Source organism: Dendrobates tinctorius, unplaced genomic scaffold, assembly GCF_039654945.1.
Source record: "Dendrobates tinctorius isolate UK_male_01 unplaced genomic scaffold, ASM3965494v1 ptg000196l, whole genome shotgun sequence".
Classification (NCBI taxonomy): Eukaryota; Metazoa; Chordata; class Amphibia; order Anura; family Dendrobatidae; genus Dendrobates; species Dendrobates tinctorius.
Genome location: NW_027361863.1, coordinates 9,888,778 through 9,909,866, shown reverse-complemented (window position 1 = coordinate 9,909,866; position 21,089 = coordinate 9,888,778). Strand labels below are relative to the sequence as shown.

Genomic DNA, 21,089 nt, shown 5'->3' with positions numbered 1-21,089 from the left:
AAGTAAATTTGCATGTAACTGAACCAACCCAGTCCCACACAGGTTCCCAATATTCTTTCAGCAAGGCTGGGATTTCATTAGGATCTCAAGGTAGCGGCTTTGACTTTTCTATATAATTTTCTGGCTGCTGGTGATGTGCTTTGCACACTCTTGTTATTGAGTTAAAAATATAGGATTTCGAACAAAGAAGATTTTGTAGCCTCCAAAAAATGCAGATCTGGCCCTATACACTATTTAAAGTGGACCGGTCATTTGCCAAAAATATGTCGCTTTTAATCTGGTGTAAATGCCGCTGTTCTGAACCCGACGATATTTTTCTTTTCTTTCTGTGAGATACGGCCCATTATTCCCTGTGTATTTATCTAGGCTTTCTTTTTTTATCCAAGTGGGTATAATCCTCCCCATCAATACACCCACAGAGAAGAATTGAGGACTCCACCCTTTTGGCTAAGAAGGCTAGATTTACATACAAGAAAGAAGGGGCCGTATCTCAGGAATGGAGAGGAGCCGGAACAAAAGAAAAACAACGCCGGATTCAGGAGAACCGCGGCTTTTACACCAGATTAAAAAAAAACACATATTTATAGCAAGTGACAGGTCAACTTTAAAAGGGTTTTATCATCTCATAAAGTGATCCGTCTTCTGACCTCCTGACGTGCGTCAGGTGTTTGGTGGGTAAATGTGGCGCCCCCAGGAGTATGGTCGCCACAATGGCATTGCCTTCCTCCTAGGGAGTGTGATGTCATGCTTGGAAGCAATGAAAGGATCTCTCTGGCAGTTAAACACAACACACAACACAGTTCCCACTCCAGGCTAGCAGAGGGAGCTCTGAACCCAAAACTGGGGGAAGAGCTGCTCTCTGGGGGCCAGGAAGGGAAAATTAGGAGTTCGTGTGAGGAGGGCAACGTGTGTCGACGTGAGGAGAAGAGCTGGGAGATTGAGCAGAGAGTTCAGGCTCATTCCCAGCTATTGCGCATGATCTGGAGCCCGGTCTCCAAGGCTGTACGGACACTGATGGACCTGCAACAGAAACCGGAGGAATAGGAAGCTGTAAATGCTCTATTCCCACATAAGACTCGGAGGCACAACAGCAACGGGTGAGCCAGAAGAGGAAGGCTACAGCTGTCTGCCATATGACGGAGTTTTAAAGAGAATTAGCAAGTGGAACTTCAGTGTAACACAGTACTGCAAGTACCTAAAACTAAGCGCTAGGAAGGAGACTACACAACCCATCTGCATAGAGAGATTCCAAGTTGCTTCCAGGCTAGCCAGCTCCTGTGCCATCTGAAATCTGGACCCTGGACTGCATTTACCAATTAAAGTAAAGGTAACTGCACCCTGTTGTGTCCTTGCCTCCATCCTGCAACCCCGTCAGCACTGCTTCATCCCTGTGCCAGGCACTGCACCCTCTTCCTCAACACCTATCCTCACTGCCCTGGGATTACTGCACTGCCTTTGGAGGGCTACAACATCATTGCTGTACCACACCATCTGTCCCAGAGGATCTGTCTGCAGCGTCGGCTTAACATCTTCATTGCCGAACACCACAGGTGGCGTCACGAACCATTCACTCATAAACTTTATTCCATCACTTAATCCCTTTTACATGAGCGCCCAGGGCCACGGACCGGGTCACCGCTGCTGTGACATTCCCCTCTGAGAGACCGGCCCGGTACCGAGTACCCCACAGCCCTGGGAGGGCGACCCATAAACATGTCTTCATTATCCTATGTACTAGTTGCACCTTGTGTTATTTATTGTATGGGAATTTAATATTCTTGGTACATTAATCTATATTCCTATACCCTTTTATATTTGGATCAATTACGTGTTCATCTTTAATTGCACCTTATTATCACTTTGTATCATCTCCATCTTTGGGGGGCGGGGGGGGGATAATTTCCCATTACTGGCTCTCCCGCCTTTCTGGTTTACATTTGTTCTGATGGATAGTTATTCTATTTTAAAAATGATTCAATACAGATCATTGATCATTTTTTATTCATTATCTGATTCAGTCCATGCAGATTTCTCTTTTTTTGGGGATGTTTATATTCAGTAAGTACTTATGGGACGATTACTCCGGTTGGGGTTACACCCTTATTCTCTGTGATGTTATAATTAGCTATAATCTGGAATCACAATCTACAAGCTTCCTTTTGCATTTTCGCCACTGTTCACACTGCAGTTCAGCTTTTTCAGATTGGCTGCTGCAGAAAGACACCAGCGCAGCGCAGGCTGACCAGAGAAAAATAGCAGAGAATATCTAACAAGCCGAATACCATTAAAAACAAATGCAACAATTAGAAACTACAAGCAACGGGAAAAAAAAAAAAGAAAGAAAAAAAAGGGCATATGCAGAAAAATACTGTCACTAGTAAGGAAACAATGGCGCAAGCCATAAGAAAGTCTGCATCCTATCTCATGCCTGTACGTCACTCACTGTGGAGCCATATGTTCACCTTACATCACCATATCGGGGAGGTATTCTCCGTTAAAAAGGAACCTGTTGGAAATGTCTATCTCTAAAACCATGTATAAGACTGTGTAGCCAATTAAAAAATAAGCAGGTATGATCCCAAAGAGCTGCTGCAGCAGCAGCAGCGAGAGATCATGCTTATAGTTCAGTCTGGAAGTGCATTGGGGCATAACGATGCACTTCCAGCTTCTCAGCCTCACACTTCGTGAATTTGTGCCACTCTCCTCTGGTTGATTGACAGATTGTTTGCTCTGGCACATGGCATTGACCTGTCAATCAACCCGAGGAGGGTGGTGCTAAGAAGGGGATTACAGAATGAGGCTGAGGAGCTGGACGTGCATCATCACACCCCAACGCGCTTCCAGATCCAACTTCAAAACGTGACTCCGAGCTACAGCGGCAGCTCTCTCAGATCATAAAGGAATGGACTGTCTTAATTTTTAAAGGGCTACAGTATCTTATAAATAGTTGGGAAGGGGAGGAGATAGCAGGTTCTGACAGGTCCCCTTTAAAGTCACCCTCCAGGTTCATCCTTACAAGGCTCAGGCGCCTCTGCACATATGTGTCAGCTTTCAGGTAATTTTGAAAAATGGACTTTAAAATATTTCTGTCATTTCTGTAAAAGGAATCATAGTTGAGTTCTTGGTAAGAATATAATTGGCTGCTGTATTCAGACAGAGGCCAATCAGAAGAGGCCGGGCTGCAGGAAGGAGGAAAAAAGCAGCAACCTGAACCAATAAGGAGATAGAAGGTGTGTCTTAGACTAGCGGTAGGAGCTGCCACTAAACTTTAGTCACAAGGGTTGTACATTTGTTGTTGAAGTACGCTTATTGTTGTTGTCTTATTGTTGTTGTAGTACCCTTATTGTTGTTGTTGTTGCCGCACACTTGTACAAGTGTTATATTCTGTACTAACAGAGCTAAGCCAAGAGAGGATAATAAAGATCAGTAAATCATGTCTACCCAGCTGCTGCTTGGAATTCTGTAAAAGCAGCTTCACGTTGGCTCCGCATAGCGTGCACTGGCTAGCATTGCTTTTCCATAGATATTCAATGGTACTCACAATGTCTGGATGGCGCGGAGGGAGGAGAAAGTTCCTTTAGCCAAACTCTGGATCTTGTTGTCATACAGAGACAGCAGGGAAAGGTTCTGTAAGTCCTGGAAGGTGTCGGCACGGATGCAGTTAATCTTGTTGGCATTCAGAAGTCTGAGCCCAGGAAGAAAAAAAAAAACAGGCCCTGACATTATCACTGCATTGACTTCAACTTATAAAGTCATTTAAACAACCCGGAGCGGCGCTCAGGACAATCAGTCATCATTCTGCGCCCTTCATATAGGTCTTATCTAACATCAGAAATATAGAACTTCAGGAACACAGAATATATACATGGAATGAAGGACGTTCATCCTCTCAGCAGGCAGGAGAATGAATGGAAACGAGGGAATAAAACTGACACAGTACAAAGAAAAAGTTATAATACCAAAAAAAGAAAAAAATATCAACTAATTCATCAATGACATTTCCACAGTAACTTCTCATAAAACACTTTCATGTCTGCTCCTAAAGATCAATCATTCGCCAACTTGTGTGCACATACTTGTGACAGATCAGCATCTTACAGATCCCATTCTTGTAAGAATCTGCGATAAAAGTGTTACGGCACGCTCCATTGTCTGCATAAGCACAGCTTCTAGGGGAAAATTAGGGGGAACCATATGGTGGTAGACGTAGCGCCCCAGAGTCTGTAAAACGGAGCTGCAGTCATGCGCAGTGCCAATGGCAAAACTTACAGGGGGAAATTTACCAAGACTGGTATTCCATATGCCAAAGTGCAAAATGCACAAATGTGTGTAACGCATGCCTCTTCATTACTGCATGCGCCATAAATCAAAATCTATGCTTGCTATGAGCGACTGCAGGTTTGTGCTATATTTACACCAATTTCTAGCAAATTTGGGGACCCCATCCCTTTCCATCTAAGGGCTCACTCGCACTGACGAGTAGCCAGCGTATGGCTCATACAAGTGCTATCCCATGTTTCATTGGATAGCACTTGCTCCAATGTTACACTATGGAGCAGTGCCGACTAACGTTTACTTTCACATGCCGATTCGGCATGAGAAAAAAAAAAAAAAATCACTGCAGTTGGCAGCGTATCTTGCATGTCATCCAAGTGCAGTCCAAAATACGCCAAGGCAATGGAGAAGATGGAGGGATTACGCTCTCTTGCTTCTCCTCACCGGTCCTCCGAATCTCGCATGCGAGAGGATCGGAGCACGGACACTCAGATCACACTCGCAGCAGGGTCTGGGCCGAGTGTCATCGGATGCTATACGTTAATGTGACCCTGACCTATGCCCGGACACTTTTAAGCCAAAGTTCTAGTGTAAATATTTTATGCTTCCAAATTTCCATGTTTTCTATCTTAGAAAATTAACTTGTCCAAACTTGGCATTTTATCCCTTATCTACGGTAAATGGTGCAGATGGCTGGGAGCACCCTGCTCCTATGAACCCCAATTTAATGGAATGACAGCTGAACATGTGCACCTTTCATTGTCTATGGGGGCTGCTGGAGATGGCGGAGTACAACACCCAATTATCTCTGACAACGATGTATGGAGCGGTCCTTGGCATGCGCAGCTGTCGCACCAAACAGTGAAGTTCAGAGCCCAGATCTTGCTGGATTCCCAGCGATCAGCAAGTGGCCAATTGACAACTTGCTTAGTTGAGAAACTGACTTTATGTCAAAATCACTTGTGGCAAATTTACTGCAAAATTTTTCATGTAAAAAATAGGCATCGAAAATCTGCAGCCAAAACGTAACAGAATCGAGTTTTACAAGTCCTTAGTCAAAAATCTGTGCAGGGGTTAAATCATTTTGGAAGCTTTCAATTCTGTGATTTCTTTGGGATTTCTCTGTAAACATCACATTTGCAAATGTGCAACAAGATCTGCATGCTCCACCAAATATCTATGTGAGGGTAGGTGCACACGAGAGATTTTATCTCATCCAAGAACATCGGTACGATTATGTTAGGGTTTGATCAGAGTGTGATCATATCAGAATCTGATTTTCTCGGATGTGGAAAACATGGCAAAAAAAAGTCTACCATTTTGTCAGTCCATGAAAATCAGACTGCACTCGGATGTCATACGATTGCGGTCCGAATATTTTTGACAGACCCATTGACTTGAATAACGGAGTGTGATCTGATTTACGGATGCAATGCTGCGATTTATTCCTCGGAAACATTTAATTACGCGTGTTAAAACAGTGCAAAATGTACGAGAGCTCATCTATTATATGCATGCAAAGAAAACACAGATAAATCCTTACTTACAGAAGCTGCAAGGCATGGAGACCACTAAACACACCTTTAGGAAGGTCCGTAATCTTGTTGCCATATAGAACACTGGAAAACAGATATATCCATTATTAACAATGTTATGGGCGATCAGAACATGCTGGGAGTGACAAAAGCTGGAGAGCCAAAGGGTCAATAATTTTAAGGCTAGTGATACGTTTGGAGGCTTTTTTCCCCTTAAACACGTATATTTGTTGGCTAGAGATCAATACAGTTTAATTGAAATGTTAGAATGTTTAATTTCTACAGCCTCTATGCATCACTGTACATAGCAAACTGCAATGAATTCGTCAGTGACAGTGATCTCTTTTCTCAATATTTTTTTCTGAATACTGGACTTTTATGAGGTCATACATCACATTATATGATAGTTTAGGAGACAAGCTCATTCTGCAGTCTGGTATGTACAGTGACACTTACAGGCTGTAGAAGCCAAACATTTTTAATGTAACACTATTACAAAAAAAAAATGATCATAAATATGTGCATTTAATAAAAACATTGTTGGTTTTCCCAAATATCCTTTAAAATCAGTGGGCTCCAATCAGAGACCCCGCTGCCTGTCAATCATGCCGGGAGATGAGGTTTTGCAACAGCAGGAGAGCTACGTTTTTGAAACCACTTCTCTGCTTGAGCCAATTAGTAAATCCGCCTTACAAGTTATTCGATTAATATTTTAATAACGGCAAGATATAAAAATGTCTGATTTGTGGTAATTAACGGGTGGAAGGAACTGTCCTGTGTTCCTTTTCATTTAACCTGTTATGTCAAAGTCTGATTAATTAGACTGGAAGCACAAAATCTCCGGATTAGACTAGAATCTCTGCAATCACGCCGTGATTATCATCCAGGGGGGAAAAATGATTAACAAATTATTTAGAGGTCAAAGGTACCTGTCTTGGTGAATGATAATTGCTTTCAATTGAAGACACCATGTGAGCTGAACCCAACATATAAAAGCGATCTGCCAGCGTCTATTAATACACGTGTGAACTTTTCCACTATTATTAGATCCGCTAATTAATACACTCAGTCTCTGGATGTAAATATCCATATATTAGATATAATGATTGATTCCGTGGGCAAAATTCAGCCCAAAGCGATAATCCCAGGATCGTGTACTAAGTGCATTTCAGATCACATTCGGCAATGGGAACACATTCCCTAACATGTTATATTCTTCCTGTCATGATCTGATTCTCCTTTTGATCATAGATTGAACGAGAAGGTTTTTCAGCCGTGTATCCAACAGGAACAAGCGCTTTCATTTTTCATTCTTCAGTAAGAAAATATGAAAAATATACGAACATCAGCCATCCCAGAAATGGCGCATCTATTAGGCTATGTGCACACGATGCGGATTCTGCTGTGGAATTTTCTGCGCAGATTTTGCTAAATCCGCAGGTAAAATGACCTGCATTTTACCTGCGGATTTAGTGCAGATATACTGCGGATTTTCGCAGTTTTTGTGCGCATTTCCCTGCAGTTTTACACTTGCGGATTTCTATTATGGAGCAGGTGTAAAACTGCTGCGGATCTGCACAAAATAAGTGACATGCTGCAGTTTTAAATCCACAGCCTGTATACAGTGTTTTTTTTGTTTTACATAGCCTTAAATGGTACTGTACATCACTTGCAGATCACTTAGCATCCCCTCTTCCCACTTGCTGTGGTCCGTTGATTATGGGGTTGATGTCAGCTTTGTAATGGCAGCTGACATCAAGTCAAGGGGTTAATAATGGAGCGGCATCTATAAAACATCCCCATTGCCAACCACGTCACGTTAAAGCAAAAAACAAACAAAGAGAAAAGTCCTTTATTTGTACAAAGCACTCCCTAATCCTCTTTTACCCATTTGTTACTTTTAAAAAATCAAATATTCCAAAGGGGTTCACCGCAAAACCATCCCACGACGATCTCCGACTCAGCTACATCCGGATGGTGTGTTGAGCGGTGACATGAGTAATGCAACCGCTCAGCACACCAGCCGGAACACACTGACAGTAGAGTGAGAACGTGCATGCAGTGAAGAGCGGTGACGTCACTAAGGTTATTGCAGTTCATAGTTGATGGGTTAATAATGGGGGTGTCTTATAGATGCCTCTCCATTACCAACTCATGGCCTTGTTGTCAGCTGACATTACAAAGCTGACATCAACCTCAAAACCATTACCCTGTTTGCCAAAGTACTAGGGTAAGTGGGAAAAGCCAAGGCTAAGCGCTAGAATTAATGCATCTAATGGATGCGCCATTTCTGGGGTGACTTTAGGCTGGGGTTCTCAGTCTGGGAGGGGGGCAATATCTATTGGTCCTTTCCAGCCTATTAATATCAGCCCGCAGCTGCCTGCTTAGCCTTTGCCGGTTATTAAAAATAGGGGGAGCACCGCATCATTTTTATTGGGTTCCCCCTTTCTAATAACCAGTAAAGGCTAAGTAGACAGCTGTGAGCTGATATTAACAGCCTGAGAAGCTCCATGTTTATTGAACCCTTCCCAAATGATTAAGACAAACTCTCAACTGTCTGTTTTCCTTCAGCTGGTTAATAAAAATAAGGAGGACCCCATGCCATAGTTTTCTTTTATTTATTAGCAAAATACAAGTACAGAAAACTACACGCGCAAAGCACTAATTAGATATCTCACTGACATATTTCTTTCAATCTATATCTGTAAATAGCATTGTTTTATTAGTTAGAAAACTAGCTTGAAATAACAGAAAATTACTGTATGTAAAAGCTGATGTTAAAAACGGATTGCACTAGGATGCTAAGTGAGAAAAAAAATGCATGACACTGTCCAACTTTTCTGACTGAGACTCTCTGTTACTTTATATACGCAGACGTGAGCATACCCTTAGAGAGAGCAGCAGGATGGGCAAGATGACTGTACATAGATCTCCATAGCATGGAGAGGGAAGAAAGTGTTTACAGTCTCATGGAAGGTGATGGGGATATACTGTACACAGATCTCCACAATATGGAGAGAAGGAAAACATCTACAGTCTACAGGTTTTTTTTCCCTCCTCTTTACCTATGGTCCTGGTATAAGTTAATAGCTATTAGCTCATTTTAGGTATATGTACTCTCCCTTTTATATTTATACCCTTATATTTATGGTGATTTCTTTGGAGTGCTCTTCAAAATTAGATTTTAATGCATGCCTATTAAAAATGTATCGTGAAAAGTGTTTTTTTCTGTACTGGTGGGTTTTCTAATTTGGACATCTCCAATATATATTTTACCTTTGGTTTGAAACAGGCAGCAGATAATGAGGAAAGCACACAAAGAGGAAGTGCAGGATAGCAGCTGTGCTGATATATGAGCTCATAAAAACAGCAGCTCCCTGGATACACATCCAGCCTGTATTACTGGGAAAGAAACTCCTACAGAAAGAAAATCTGAAACTTGGATCACAATGCAAACTGTATCTTCATGGATATAATGTTATTCTCGGGCTTACTGTGCGCTGCTTGACCAGAATAAAATCACCACAATATGAGAAATTTGACCATTTAATTCCCAACGCGTTTCAAAGTGTGAACCACTTCTTCAGGGGATGACACCTGATGTCATCCCCTGAAGAAGAAGTGATTCACACTTTGAAACGCGTTGGGAATTAAATGGTCAAATTTCTCATATTGTGGTGATTTTATTCTGGTCAAGCAGCGCACAGTAAGCCCGAGAATAACATTATATCCATGAGGATCCGTATTGGAGGTCACGCAGTGGACCTTCGGGCGTGCAGCAGGCTGACGGCGGGTTTCTATGCTTATACCTCTCCTGGAAAGGGTGAGTAGACTTTTGTCATATCTATTCAATCAATCACCAGATAAGACCCTATTGCGCTTTTCTGTTTCCTAGTTTCATTATAATGCAAACTGTATATCAGAGGTTCTGGAAATGAAGATTTCAGACTGAATCTTAGTGCAATCTATTAACTAAAGACAACTGCTAATATATGTAAAAATCATTTTTTCCATGTCAAAAGGTGTCCATAGCTTTTATAATAGTCCATCATCTATGTAATCAGTGGGATTGTTGGGATTGGACTCTCCTCCGATCATATATTAATTGACTAACCAAACAAAGAAGCAGGGGCAGTGAAAGGTATGGGTCTTGATGAGTTGTGTACCGAAGTGAATGGACCACAGTGCGCCAGTGGTCTTTGGCAAACTTCAGCCTGGCTCTCCTTTGCTTCTCATTGATGAAAGGCTTTTTTTCTAGCTTTACATGACTTGAGCCCTGCCTCTATGAGCCTGTTACGAACTGTTCTTGCCGTGCACTTCACCTCAGCTGCCATTTGCCATTCCTTTTGTAGGTCACTTGATGTCATCCTGTGGTTGCTGAGTGACATTCGAATAAAAAGACGGTCATCCCGCTCAGTGGAGAGTCGTTTTCGCCCTCTGCCAGTCTGTAGCTTTGTTGTCCCCAATTTCTGCTGCATGACCTTGTTGTAATGGATTGCCATCTTAGAAATTTTAAGGATGGTGGCAACAAGACGCTCAATATTTCTCTCTGCTAGTAAAGCCAGAATTGAGCCCTTCTTTTCCTCACTCAAGACTTTTTCTTTTCAACTCCTTTGGCATGGTTAAATGTTATTTTTTCATTCCTATTACTTTTGGGATATTACTAGCACTTGTTTTGCCATCCAGCTTGTCCCATTGCAAGAGGATTGTGAACACCACAGCAGGGTTTTTCATACTTTCCTTTGTTATATAAGATTTGGCTCAGGTGATCACCTAATCAGAAGCACATTAAGTAGAATGAGGTGTCCTCTGGTTGGAATTCAACTGACACTGGAATGGAATGGAATGGCTGTCAGACATGGAGAGAAGCTGATTTTTATAAAACTGTGCAGTGGTCTCTTAATTTTTGCCAGAGCTGTATATATACAAGTTTCCTTCATGGTTGCTATGGGCAATACTATATAAATCTGAATGTGTGTGTGTGTATATATCACCAACCAATCACGAAGCAGCAGAGTGGGACACCAACCAATCACAAAGCAGCAGAGCGGGGCTGAGGAAGGATACAGCAGGACAGTGCATGGAGAGCGGGGCTGTGGAGGAAGACAGTCTTCAGGACAAGGGCCGAATAGTGCCGGCACCCTCCCAACCCTGTCCCGGCTCAGTCGGCGCTCCCCGTCGCCAACTGCGCTATCCCCCCTCTCCCCTGCAGCTTCCCGGCCTAAATTTAGTCCCCGGCTTCTACTGAGGCCTACTACAGTGCTAGGCCACGCCCCCTGCAGGCCGCCCAATCACATGCGCTGCAGCTCCGCTCTAGCTCCACCCAGCTCCACCCACTCCGGATGAACTAACAATCTGCGCATCTCTCTCTCCTGGTCCTGGCGTCACCGCGGGTGGTGTATGGAGAGCGGGGATGTGGAGGAAGAAGGAAGACAACGGGGCTGTAGAGGGAGAGAGCGGGAGAGCAGGCCTGTGGACGAAGAGACCGGGGCTGTGGAGGGACAACGGGATACGGATGTAGAGCGCAGCTGCGGAGGGATAGTACGGGACGGCGGGTGGAGAGCGGGGCTGCGGAAGGAGAGAGCGTGATGGCGGGTGGAGAGCGGGGCTGTTAAGAAAGACAGCGGGACCCACAGTTAAGTGCTATGCCCGGGCAACACTGGGCTCTTCAGCTAGTAACAGTATATATATAAGTCTCCTCCATGGTTGCTGTGGACAATACTATAACAGTATATATATATATATATATAAGTCTCCTCCATGGTTACCATACTTAATTCTACACGGTTCTCTATAAACCTCCTCCATGTTGAATGTGAGATTAATTGAATCTACTTTTTCAATACCGTTAATACTCCGCTTCGGCACAAGCCTTATATTCTCGTCACATTAGTCATATTACGACCAATCGAGATAAAGTGCTGCTTTCGAGCGTGTTCCGTAGGTTCCTAAATCACCGGGTATTTTTGCAATCTTCTTAATTACGTTTCCTCTGCATGAAGTTCTAATTAACATGAAAGGCAAAGCTGCCGAATCTCATCAATTTTCAGCCCACAGAACGCCAGTCACATTAAAATTCACATTTTCCAGAGCAGCCATCCCAAACATCATCGCATTAAAGTCCTCTCTCCTGAGGAAATGGCTTGATGCCGTCACCGTAAGAGCTGCGGCCACCGATAGCAGATATTTATTTTCCCAGTGTATAACACTCAGCATTTAATAGAGGCCGTAATGCAATTCTTAAATGGAAATCGCATTAAAATCTGCAATATATAAGTGCGGGTCCGCGGAGCGAGCGCAACATGAGCTCATGTATTCCAGATATGTGAACCGCGATCTCAGGGTAATGTAATTTTGTGCGGTTGTCCTTTTCTAAATTCAACTTACAGGGAATTAAGTGAGCGGAGGCCGTGGAACGCGTCGGGGGCGATCTCCGAGATCTGGTTGTTACTGAGGTCTCTGGAAAAATAAAAGTAGATTAATTATAGGTTGAAAATAAACATTGTAATGAAATGCAAAGAGCTGCGTCCAACAGACCTCGACCACAGGCTTCATCCGCAGGGTGCAAGAGCAGCACACGCCAGCAATACACACAATGTAGACTATATAACTATATAGGATGTTTAACCCCTTCCTAACATAGATTTCCTAAGTCGGGTGCTGGCACTTACCTCTAACAGCAGAGACTGGAGCTAGCTCCGAGCGCTGCTGATCAACCGTTTAGATGCAGCTGTCAATCTCTGACAGCGGCATTTAATCAGTTGCAATCAACCCGCAAGATCGCAGGGGTGCTGATCGGTTTGCATTGCAGCCCCAGGCCTGCTGAATACCCCGTCACTGCCATCTTTGTACTTTCATGAAGCCCAGCTCATGGTCAGTCTTCATAAGCATGAGCACCATTTCTACTATACACCGCTATACATCTAGTGCGAGCGATCAATGTGATCTTAGGGGAACTAAGAAATAAGTGAATGTTAATATAAAGAAAAAAAAAAATATAAAATAAATGAAATGACACAATAAAAAAAGATTAAATCATCCCATTTGACAAAACATCCCAATATAAAAAAAAAAACATATCTGGCATTGCCACCATCACCGCATTCGTAAAAGTCTTAATTAACTTGAATATTGAAAAAAAAAGGGGGAAAACATCAGAACGCCTGCACTGGCATTTTTTTTTTTTTTTTTAAAACATCTCGCTTCACAAGAAAAAAAAGGAGCGAAAAGCAATGCAAGAAATAAGAATGAAGCTTGTCACAAATAAAATCAAACCATGACATAGCTCCATCGACAAACAAATGCAAAACTTGGGGATCTCAGAAAATCCATTTTTTTTTTTTTTTTAGAAAGTTCTGAATTTTTTTTTTTCACTACAACAATCTAAAAAAAAAATAAACAAGTTCGGTATCGCCGTAATCGTACTGCCTTGAAGAATTGTGTTGTCAGGTCCTCTTTAATGCACAATGAATGCTGTCAAATGCAAAACAATAATGGTGGAATTGCATTTTCTTTAAAATTTCACCCAACTTTAAATTTTTTTTCCTGCTTTTTAAAACGTTATATGGTAAAATAAATGCTGTCTTTCATAACTATAACACGTCCAGCGTCAAAATAAGCCCTCAAGTGGCTTTGCGGATGTAAAACTAAACTAGTTATGGCTTTTGGAAGAAGGGGAGGAAAGAACAAAAGTGGAAAAATGGAACTTGGCGGCTAGTGATGAGCGAGTATACTCGTTGCTTGGGTTTTCCTGAGCATGCTCGGGTGTCCTCCGAGTATTTGGATGTGCTCGGAGATTTAGTTTTCGTCGTCTCAGCTACATGATTTGCGGCTGCTAGACAGCCTGAATACATGTGGGGAATGCCTGTTTGTTAGGGAATTCTCACATGTATTCAGCCTGTCTACAAGTTGCAAATCATGTAGCTGAGACGACGAAAACTAAATCTCCGAGCACGCCAAAATACTCGGAGGACACCCGAGCATGCTCAGGAAAACCCGAGCAACGAGTATACTCACTCGTCACTAAACTTGGCTGCAGCGGGAATGGTTGAATGGGTTTCCACAACTGCTCCACGGTCTCCTACAGTCCCCATAGGCAAGAATTAGGGCAGTAGTATGCATGCCTATTCATCCGTACACTAAAATGGGACATTTTCAAGATCGATGGTGGACTCGGCAAGGTGTCACCTATCCACGTGACAAATGTTGAAAGCTAACTTGAAAAAAACCCTTCAAACCTTACATGGTATTTGTTGGATCAACATCTATAGCTTTTTACTACTTTTCACATGACAAATTCTTGGGTGGATTGATGTGGTTGGCTAGGCATTTTTTTGTTATTTGGACACCTTTGAAAGTTTTGGATGGTGTTTCACAAAAATAGTAATCAGAATCAGGGAGTAAACATTATTCTTTTACCACTTGTCAAGAAATTTCTCAGCCACTTTTCTTACAAGTGAAGAAAGGTCCAATATAATCGATCCAATGATATGTGTGTCATGGTGCTCTTCTGTACTTACATCCTGCGCAGCTTCTTGTATGGAGAGAACGCTCCGGGCGGCACCGACTTGATTCCATTCAGCTCCAGACGTCTAGGCACAAAGAAAAAAAAAACTCAGGTACAACGTCACTCAGTGAAGACCATAAAAAGTATCACTAAATAAAAGAACCTATATCTCTATAATCAGATGGAGGTTTTTTTATGTTTTTTTTTTAAGGAAGGAATATTCTGGAATAAAAAAAAAAAGCTGCACACTTCTAAAATGGTGACAAATCCTCTATTAGTGAGCTCTCATCCCTGAGCTCTGTTCCGGTGATGTGGGCATGATCTTATGGATCTTAACCTCTTATAGAACTTAACCAACAGCTCATTAACAGCTTCTTGGGTCATTGCTGCCTTTTTCGAAACACCGAATATTTTTCTGCCATTTTACCCACATCCCATATTTTTTTAAATGCCAGAAAACAAATTCACAAAATAAAAAAAGGCACCAAAACTATTAAAAGTGAATCTTGATTTATTTTCTTTTAAAACAAACAATTAAAGAGGACCTGTCATTTGCTCAGAAAAAAAAAGATGAAATACCTTGTAAGCATCCCTGAGCTCCCCTGATTCTGACGCTTTTTTCCTTTTTGCGCGTCGTCACTCCGTTTCAGAGATATTCACCTTTGTTGGGGTTTTTTTTAGCACGGTATGTGAAATCTCTGCTTGCAGTTCAACTGAGCGTTTCTTCAGAGTTTTCTCTGGGGGTGTGTGCTTTCACCGCTTCCTCCCAGATATTATCAATCACATGCCATGTAGAAACGCCCAGTTGGATTGTAAGCTTAGATTTCACATACTGTGCTCCAAAAGCAACAAATGTGAATAACTTTGCAATGGAGCAATACAGTGCAAAACTGAAAAGAACGGCAAAATCAGGGGAGCTCAGGCACAAAGACTATTTAAAGTGAATTATATTTATTTTCTTTTAAAACAAACAATTAAAGAGGGCCTGTCATTTATGCAGAAAAAAATTATGAAATACCTTGAAACTATTTCTGAGCTCCCCTGATTCTGACACTTTTTTCCGTTTTGCGATTCGCCACTCCATTTTAGAGATATTCACATTTGTTGTTTTCGGAGCGCGGTATGTGAAATCTCTGCTTGCAGTTCAACTGAGCGTTTCTTCAGAGTTTTCTCTGGGGGCGTGTGCTTTCACCACTCCCTCCCAGATACTACCAATCACATGCCATGCAGAAACACCCAGTTGGTTTGCAAGCAGAGATTTCACATACTGTGCTCCAAAAGCAACAAATGTGAATATCTTTGCAAAAAACAAACAATTAAAGAGTACCTGTCATTTGTAAAAAAAAAAAATGATGAAATACCTTGCAAGTATTCCTGAGCTCCCCTGATTCTGACGCTTTTTTCCATTTTGCGCTTCATCACTCCATTTCAGAGATATTCACATTTGTTGTTTTCGGAGTGCGGCATGTGAAATCTCTGCTTACAGTTCAACTGAGCGTTTCTTCTTCTACTACCATTCATATGCCATTCAGAAACATCCAGTTGCTTTGCAAGCAGAGATTTCACATACTGTGCTCCAAAAGCAACAAATGTGAATATGTGAATGTGAATATGTTTGCAATGGAGCAATACAGCGCAAAACTGAAAAGAAATCAGGGGAGCTCAGGGAGTTGTACAAGATATTTAACTCATTTTTTTTTACCATGTCACAGACTTAATCCAAACCTTTAAGAGGAAATCGGCACCAAATATGTAACGTGTGAATTTAGCCTTACTAGGTCTTAGTACGGGTTCTTCATAGCTTTCCTGGTTCATTTCCCTTTTCTCCTCCATTGCTATAACATATATTGCCCGGTAGCTTCTGAAAGTGACCTTCTGAGAGCTGAAATCAGACCCACGGGATTTCTCCTAATTAATATTTCTTGCTAAGTGTCCCCGGATTGAGAGGTGGGAAGAAGTGACCCGTCAGCTGTGCATGTCAAGCAGCATGACCTGAGTTAACACTCCATCAATTACATTTAGTGGACGCCAGCAGGAGCCTGTGTAATGACTTGGTGCTATAACAAAGCGTGTGTAACGTTTTCAGCTCCGCTGCGTCTTCCGGCTTTTTGGAGAGCAGCTGCGTATTTATTGGAGTCACTTTTTCTTCCCCCAGGAGGACCGGACATTGGAGGAGATCAGCTGTAACACGGAGCTTGGCGGTGATTGCAGGAAAGAGCGGTGCCCGACTCCGTGTGACACATGGGGCGCTGCGGACAATCAATTCACAAGGGGCTGTTCTTGAGTTTCAAGTGCATCTGCGGCACATACACGTCTATAGGGAGGGTCTCCTTGGGTTGGATGGGCCATTATGCCACCAACACGGAAAAGTAAAATGTTACAAATACAGCTGTACAATATTGGACTAAGGTGTGAAAATACATTGGGGGTGTCAGGTGGAACTGACACAAATGGCACATAAGGCCTGATTCATTATTGCATTTGCATCTTTTTTGTTATCTTTTTGTTTTTTTTTTCTTTTAATTTGTGCCTTTTTTAAAATCTCCCTGTTTTTTTTTCATGATCATCATTGTGGGCAGAGTTTTGGTTTTCCAGAATTTTTGGCATTATGTGCAGATCATTATGTATATAAGATCCCCATACAACTAAAAGTGACCAAAAGTTGGCCAACTTCCCTGACTTTGAAGGAACGGACTGACCATATAATGTGTATGAAAGTGTCCCAACTTTCCCCAATGGCAGATGTGTAGGGGGATACAAAGGATCGGATGTCACTATGCCCGATCCTTGTGTTTTTTGGGGGAAGGTATTTTCAGTAACCTTGAAGGCGGTCTTACATTTCCATCATGGTCTCTGGTAGATTTGCTGGGATTGCTGTTAGACCTTTCCCTCGACAATCCACGATGCCATTGCTACACGTGCACATTGCCGGACAGGAGCCGATAGAGAGGCTGCAGATCTGAGCGCTCGATGGATCGGTCTGACCTGGAAGACAAGAGCAGGAAACTATTTACAAGAACATGCACTGGTGGTCCTACATGCCGATGTGGCTTTTGGGAACTTTGTAAGTGGGTATTGAGTGTGACATCAAATATTTATGGTCTTAACGCATTTTGCAAGTTGGGCTGTATGATTCCTGTCCTTAATTGGTCATATGCACTTCCTATATTGAGGGCTGGTAGCTTAGTATGTGCCCATAAGACTGCAACATATAGTGCCAAAATAATGTTCCAATCATGAATTTACTTTCCTTGGGTCCAGCGGAAATTTTCCCTATGGGTATTCCTGGTTTCCAACCAGACCGATCCTTCTTTGTGCCAATCAAGTGGTCTGACTGACTGGCAACTAACTGCGGTGAGGCAGCCAATAAACACTTCTGACACCCTAATTAAATTTCTTGCCAGCTATGCTTTGATCCGACTCCTGGCTGTCTTTGTTGGCTTGACCACTGTAACGCCCGAGACCTCTTTGCTTATTTTCTCTGATTATCCTCCAAGAGTTTTCCCCTGACTGCATTTGGATCCAAGTTTGTCCTTGCCCTTGCCTCATCTGTACTGAGCGACTTTGTTTATGTTTTTCCCTTGACTCAGTCCACTGGTGAGCAGCTACTCCATGGGAGCAACCCAGAGGCCCCTGTGGAGAAGGCTAGTTCCCTGTATATGGAGTAAAGGGGTTTTTGCAAGTTCTGTGTCAGGAGCGGATGGCTCCTCAGCCTTGTGACTTTCTGCTTCTTTGGGGGTCACTAAACATCTGATGATAAACAGTTCTAACCAGCGCCATGGTCTGACAACTGGCCCGAACTGTGCACTCTCCTATACTTCAGCTTTGCTTCTGCAGCATCAGGAGTAGTACAGGGTCACTAAAATTGGCCAGCCTCAGATATCCTGCAGCTTCGGAGTCGATCCTACAGACCGTATGGCAATCAGCTTGTAAGCGCTGCATTCCTTGACCGTAAAGCCAGCTACCGCTGATAGACTGCAGAGGTGGATGATAAATAACCCAAGCAACAAACTGTAAACTCTACAATTAAAAAGCCATCTTTTCTTGACAGCGGAGTTATTTTTAATTGGAGTTATTTTTACAAGCACTTTGCAATTATATCCATATAAGAAGATGGAAAAATACTTTCAAGGATGAAAAGTAGGAGCCGTTGGACCCAACAAAGCAGAGTGTTCTGCGTCAAATCTGTCCACGTTAGCCTGCTGTGAATTAATAGATATTTTTACAACTTCCATATAGATGTTCAACAGAATGTTTTTCCATTCTACTTTCAAGTTACTCCTGGAGTTACCATCCATGTAGAAAACAGGGGACAAGCTAATTTACGTTGTATTACACCCTCTAAAATGGGACCGGTCGACAGTTTCACCTCTGGTGGTACTAGTTGTTACACATAGAGGAATCAGTATACAACAAACAGGCAGAAGAAGCGTTCCGCCATTCTAGTAAATCTCTCGGTCTGTCCCTTTAAGCCGTGATCTGCGCTTATCCGGCATTTTGCATGTTGTGCAAGATTTAAAGATAAAATTGCACTATAACCTCCAGCAATTTTCTTTCTTTTTCGACGTGCACTCCATAACAAGATAAAAACCATTTCCATAATTTATCGGAGAATGAAGAACTTGATAATGACAGAACACAATTTCCAGGTGACTATAGAAAAGGGAAATAACCTCCGGAGCAATCTTAGATTACAAACATAAATGTTAGCGAAATAAATCTGCACCGAGGATTCCTCGGAAGAAGAAGAAGAAGAATGGGGGGATTTGAACAAGAAAGGGAGACAGCGAACTGATGTAAATGATAAAGCCAAAATGCTTTTCACTTTAGCTTTAGCTATCATCCACGAGGGAAATAAGCTATAGACATAATAATAATAGCCAAGGACTTCTATATGCTAAACATTAAGAATTCTATGCCGGTGAAGTACATAATGTATCTGTATAGGGGATGTGGCCTAATATTTCTGATTCTGAACTGCATATCTTCTCTCATAGACCTAGAGATAAAATAGTTATTGTTGTTTCATCAAATTCTGCATAAATCAATAGCAAACGTGAATATAGGGAATATTGAAATATATTTTATAAGCAAAATCTACTTTCCCCACTTATGAGACACTTCTTCCCACTTTGAAAAACAGCTATAGTCTATTTTGGCCAAAACAAGATGGACTGCTAGATCAGAAGAGGAAAGAGTAGAGAGACAGCTCATGCTGCAAATTTACTCATGCTGAATTCACTGCTACACTGCTCAGTACTACCAGGGGTGTAACCGAGTCAGTGCGGGAGGGGAGCCTTCCGATGGTAGCAGAGACCCGTCGGAAGGCTCCCTGAACTGCAATGCACGCCACCAGCCAATCAGAGGCCAGCATCTGACATCAGCATGCCCGTCACAAGCGACGCACGGCAGTGACTTCATGCGCTGCCCATGGCTGGCACATCAAAGTCAGTTGCTGACCTCTGTGCCAGCTGCAGAAGAGGCGTAAGGGAGAATAAGAAGGATTGTTTATTTTTTTAAAGGTGTTGGAGAAGATGAGCAGAATGAACAATATTATTAGTGGAAAGGGTCCAGAATGGGGGCAATATACCAGGAAGGGGCACAGAATGTAGGACATTACACCAGGAAGGGGCCCAGGATGGAGGACATATTTACAGGAAGGGGATGAGGGACATTATTATAGGAAAGGACTGAGAATGAGGGACATTATTGCAGAAAAGGGCCCAGGATAGAGGACATTATTACTGAAATGTGCATATGGGACATTATTACAGTAAGGGCCTAGGATAAAGGACTTTATAATTGGAAGGGGCCCTTGATGAGGGAGATTATTACAAAAAGGGGCCCAGGATGAAGGACATTAATTCAGGGTGGAATACATTATTATATGGGGGTGAATATGTATGGCTTTATAGGATCTAGATTGCTACCATGCCTCATATCTATCCAACATGCAGGTTACGCCACTGAGAATATGTGCTACGTCAAGACAAGAGAGCAGGAGTCCCTCATGTCTGTGTGTGCTGTGTATGGGAGAAATCATAACAGCCAGTCTCGACCTACTAGCTCAGAGACAACTGAACACTAGAGACAGAGTCTGCAGAGGGGAAAACTAGTGAGAAATGAAAGATATCTGTTGTGAACTCATTTTCTGGTTTACCTCTGGCTTCTGGTGAGGGTGGTGGAGCTGACTGTGTTGATAGAGGAGTCGTGAGTTCTCCATCCGGGCTCCCTCTAGTGGTGACAGCAGCTAATGAAGCTGATCTAAATGGCAGAGACCTGCCACCTGAGGAGGAGGACTGTGAGTGGACATCAGGAGTCTCTGACTGGATTTAAGACAGCCGACTCCCTAATTTTGTGCTGGTGATTTTTTCCTGCCCTGAGGTTCTGGTTTCCAGCTCTGTTCCTGCCTTCTCAAGCTAAGTGTGCTCTGCTATTTTTTCTCATGAGACTTGGTCTGGTTTACTCAGTTTTTGTGGTCAGCCAGCCCCTGCTGGGGCTGTGCTGAATTTCCATTCTTATGTCTCTGTTTATGCCAGTTTGTTTTTTGTCCCTGATCAGATTGGTCTCTTTTTGCTCTGTCTTCAGAATATACCAGAGTGCTGATATTGGGAACTGAAGTCTAGCGACTTCAGGGTTTTTGTTATCAGAAAGTGTTGGACATTTTTTGGCAGGGTTTTGTGCGTGATTGCAGACAGTATCTTTCCTTTCCTGTCCCTTCTAGTTAGTGTGGGCCCCATCGTTTGCTCAGCCTATTTTTCTATCTGTGTTTG

At 42.6% G+C, this 21,089-nt stretch overlaps 1 protein-coding gene across 1 annotated transcript in view; it reads right to left on the bottom strand.

The window, feature by feature from the left end:
• The window catches only part of SLIT1 (slit guidance ligand 1), a 424,914-nt gene that overhangs the window by 87,549 nt on the left and 316,276 nt on the right, over positions 1 to 21,089 (bottom strand). The window contains exons 9-13 of the mRNA XM_073552870.1: positions 17,154 to 17,301; positions 14,330 to 14,401; positions 12,198 to 12,269; positions 5,823 to 5,894; positions 3,542 to 3,685 (exon numbers count right to left, since the gene is read on the bottom strand). Of these exons, the coding sequence (XP_073408971.1) occupies positions 3,542 to 3,685; positions 5,823 to 5,894; positions 12,198 to 12,269; positions 14,330 to 14,401; positions 17,154 to 17,301 (508 nt within the window). The remainder of the gene's footprint in view (positions 1 to 3,541; positions 3,686 to 5,822; positions 5,895 to 12,197; positions 12,270 to 14,329; positions 14,402 to 17,153; positions 17,302 to 21,089) is intronic.